Source organism: Fulmarus glacialis, unplaced genomic scaffold (genome assembly GCF_000690835.1).
Source record: "Fulmarus glacialis isolate BGI_N327 unplaced genomic scaffold, ASM69083v1 scaffold14738, whole genome shotgun sequence".
Taxonomy (NCBI): Eukaryota; Metazoa; Chordata; class Aves; order Procellariiformes; family Procellariidae; genus Fulmarus; species Fulmarus glacialis.
The window spans coordinates 4565-8298 of NW_009229029.1; the positions used below are offsets into that span (position 1 = coordinate 4565).

A 3734-nucleotide genomic window follows, 5' to 3' on the forward strand; every position below is an offset into this window, starting at 1 on the left:
TGGGCACATGTGCTGCAGGGGAGAGAACTTGCCCATCTGGCAGCACTGTCCAGACGAGGCTCCAGCGTGGGCCTGCACGTAACACTCTCCGAAGGCACCTCTGGCTTGGTAGGGGGAAGAAGGGAGGCTGAGTCCTGCAGCATGGCCGTGCTGAGATCCCTCGTGTCCCAGAGCATGGCCGCATGCCGGAGCACAGCTGTGTTGAAACCCCTGGCTCTGAGCATTGGGGTGCTGCATCTGGAAAGCAGGAAGAGCCGGAGGCGAAGAGCAGTAGTAGCTTTGGGTCGGGTAGGCGCCTGGTACAGGGTTAATCCTGGGCAGGAAGAAAACAGAAGGTTACACTGTATTCAGAACTGGCATTGCCTAATTAGCGCTGGAAGTGCCCTGGGGGTAGGTTTCCTCCTGACCAATGCTCAGAAAGGTCACTGCAATCCATCAGAGAGATTCACTACAACAAGAGAAGCTCTTATTATAAGCAGCACTTGAGTAAAAATACGTTTACTGGCCTCCCAGGACAGATGTTCCCACTCCCAACCCACACCAATTCTAAACTCACTGAACGAGCGCGGTTCTTGGCCCCGAGTCTCTTTGTGCAGGGAATATGCAAGCCAAACTGCAACATGCTCTAAGATTTCCGTACGCATCCTCCCTGCCTTCCACTGAACGACACATCTGCTAAGTTATTAATCAGGAGAAGTCATAGCTGCCAAATGTTATTTATCAAGAAGCCATAAAGGCCTTTGGTGCGAGTAAGAGCCCAGCACATAGAGCGAAAAGGGAAGGAGGAGAGAGTTACAAGTAAAATTAATCATTCAGAAGCAAGGTCTAGAAACAGCCTTTGCCAACAGAAGGCATGACTCATCCTGCCGAAACGTATCAAGAGAGAGGCAATCTGCCTAGAAGCCAAAGCCTCTGGGACTTCAGGAGTACTGCTCAGCCCACGCACAACACTGAGTGCTGAGAATCAAGACAATATTCACGAAGACCATGACTGCCAGATTCCCAGCAAGAATAAGAGACTGGCTCATGCTGGGGTTTTTGGGCTTGGATTTTTTTTTATGTGGGGTGTGGTTTTGGTTTTGGTTTTGTTTTATTTGTAGACACAAACATGATATCAAAGCCTGGACCTCCTAGAAATGACTTCTGTCTGGTGGCAAGTTGATGCCTGAAGTCTTAACGAAAATTTAAAAAACAAAACAAAAAACCAAAACAAACAAAACCCAAAGAGCTCTTACTTGGGCATAAGAACCAAAATAATAAAAATTAAGCCCCAGAAGCCCATATAGAACTTGTGTCTACGACACAGAGACATGCAAATTTAGCTGCAGAAATGGAAACATCCTAGAAACACCTTCCCACGCTCTGCTTGATAGTCAAATGTTTATGTAAATACCTTTGAGCCAGAACAGTCTATGCCATCTCACCTAAAGAAAGCAGGTTTAGACAGAGCTGAGACGCTGTGCACAACAGTTATTAGCAGAAGCATTAGACTGATGCAGACACAGGCTCAGCATGCAGCAAGACAGTCCCTCCTCCCAAAAGCAGCACTTGCACAGAAGGAAGAGTAAAATCACAAATGCTGCTGGATCTGCCTGGCCTCCCCTGCGAGCACTCACACGTTTGAGTACCCTAATGGATCTGGGGTACACTCCTGCTGCAGGCAAAGCTTTCTTTTATGGTTTCCCCATGGGTGAGGGCAGATGCAAACACTTGGGAATGCTTCCACTTCAAAGAACGCTTTATAGCGAGCTGATGGCTTAAACAATACATAGAATTTAACCCTTAATAGAAAACCATCCTTCCTCTGCGAAACTGAAATGACATCTTAGAACAGGGAAAAATCTGACCTAGATTTCCAAGCTTTTTAGAATACAAGTGAGTTCTCATGGCTTGTAATATACACAAATCTAAAACCATTCCTGAACGTCAGCCACAGGCCCCGAGGCTTCTTTTCGGTAAAGCAATCTTGCCTTGACACTGAAAACACCCATTGAAAGGTCTACATTGAACTTCGTAAGTGACATCTTTAATTTATAATGCTCTGCTCCTACATAGATTTGGACACGACTCACTTCACAGCATTCCTGGGAGGCAAGGTGGGGCAAAGAAAGATAAAGATCACGCCCTGGGGAGCAATACAGCCAGGAACAAAGGCCAGAAGTCCTAATGTTAGGGCAGAACTGCACGACTTAGCCTTCATGTCAGCCGAGCTGCAATACCTTTGCATGTGTACACACTGCCCTTGCAGCAAATGAGAGGTCTTTTACCTCAATTCAGCTTTCACTGAAAGACTTGGTTGAGTTAATGTGTGATAACATATTAGTCACAGTAATGTCACCAGTGTAACATCAATGGGTCAGTATGTTCCCCTTAACACCCAGGATATGAACACCACAAGCACAATACAGCTTTTAAAGGCAATTTAATGCCTCCACTTATGCCTCCAAATTCCCCTGTATCATAAGATCTTTTGCAGGAACTCCTGTACTTACTTGCTGCTTTCGAAGGCTCTTCTCTCTGCTAAGGACCCTGGGATATATTTCAGCCCTGGTATCCTCTTTAGCAGACTGAAAGGGAGCACCCGGTCCAGCTTAGAGCCCACCGACTCCGCAAAATCCAAGCAGAAACAGTAGCCAAGACCATCTAAGTCAGCAGCACGTTAAGGAGGACTGCAGACAAAACACACTCATTTCTAACACAGCCACACACAATCCCCCTCTGGCCACAAACCACTTTCCCTGGAGAACTCTCCCAGTTCTACCCAGCGCCATCTTCACAGACCGTCACCCTTCTCAGCTCCATGTTCTCTGCGTGCACTAAAGCCACAGGGGAAGTGGAAGGGCGAGGTGAAAAACAAATGCAGAACTGGGTGTGATGAGGACCGGCAAAGCCAGTGAGAGTTTAATGCAGAGCAAGAGCCCAGGAAACACCATAAAGCCAGCGCATCTCGGCAACGAGAACCACAGCACATCCTGCCCCTCGTGAACCAGCGAGGCCACTCTGGTTCAGGGCTTCGCACTTGGAAAGGATACAGGCTTCCCCAGCTAGGAGCCCACACAGGTTACTCAAGAGAGAAGAGCGGGGAATAAACCATGCTATGCAGAGCATAAACCACGGCACCAGCACCACTGGAACTCTAACCCCAAAAACCAGCGTCCTCTTCATCTGCGAACGGGTGGTGGACACACCCAGCGTAGCAAAAGCTACTGGCATGAATCCTTTGGCATCTTCCACCTTTGACACCCTGGAGACAATGGTCTCAAGTAAGAGGTACAGGAGGGCGGAGAGGACGGCAAACGCGATGGTGAGGAAGCAGTACTTCACAGTGCCAACGTTCTTCTCAAAGCTGCCGGCAAAATACCAGATGATAATGGCACCACAAGTCAAGGATATCAGGTCTTCGTAGACAAAGATGTAGGTAACTAACCTGTGAACTGAGCACACCAGCACGTTAGAAAGGCAGAGGCAGCAACGAATTTATTTTAAACCACTATAATGACACGCTTGAGCAGAGGGCGAGTGAGCCTACAGGATTAATTAACAACTTTCATGTCTACATGGTGTAGAAGAGAGGCCTTTAAAACCAGGCGTAAATAACCAAATAGAGTTAAAACAAGTGCTATCTTGGGTATCGCAGACATATGGACTGACTCCTGCTGCTTCCTGGGAAGCTGCCCGGAAAAAAGCAACAGTATGCGAAGAAAATTTCAGTCTCATTAAAAGAGAAGGCAAGA

The 3734-nt window shown here is 47.5% G+C and overlaps 1 protein-coding gene across 1 annotated transcript; it reads right to left on the reverse strand.

The window, feature by feature from the left end:
• Positions 1-208: 208 nt before the first annotated feature.
• RHBDD2 (rhomboid domain containing 2) lies at positions 209-3427 on the reverse strand (the record flags this gene model as incomplete). The annotated part of the gene is made up of 3 exons (XM_009583707.1): positions 209-313; positions 2493-2643; positions 3033-3427. Coding segments are annotated over 3 exons (651 nt in total), but the record flags the coding sequence as incomplete, so codon positions are not given.
• Positions 3428-3734: the final 307 nt, after the last annotated feature.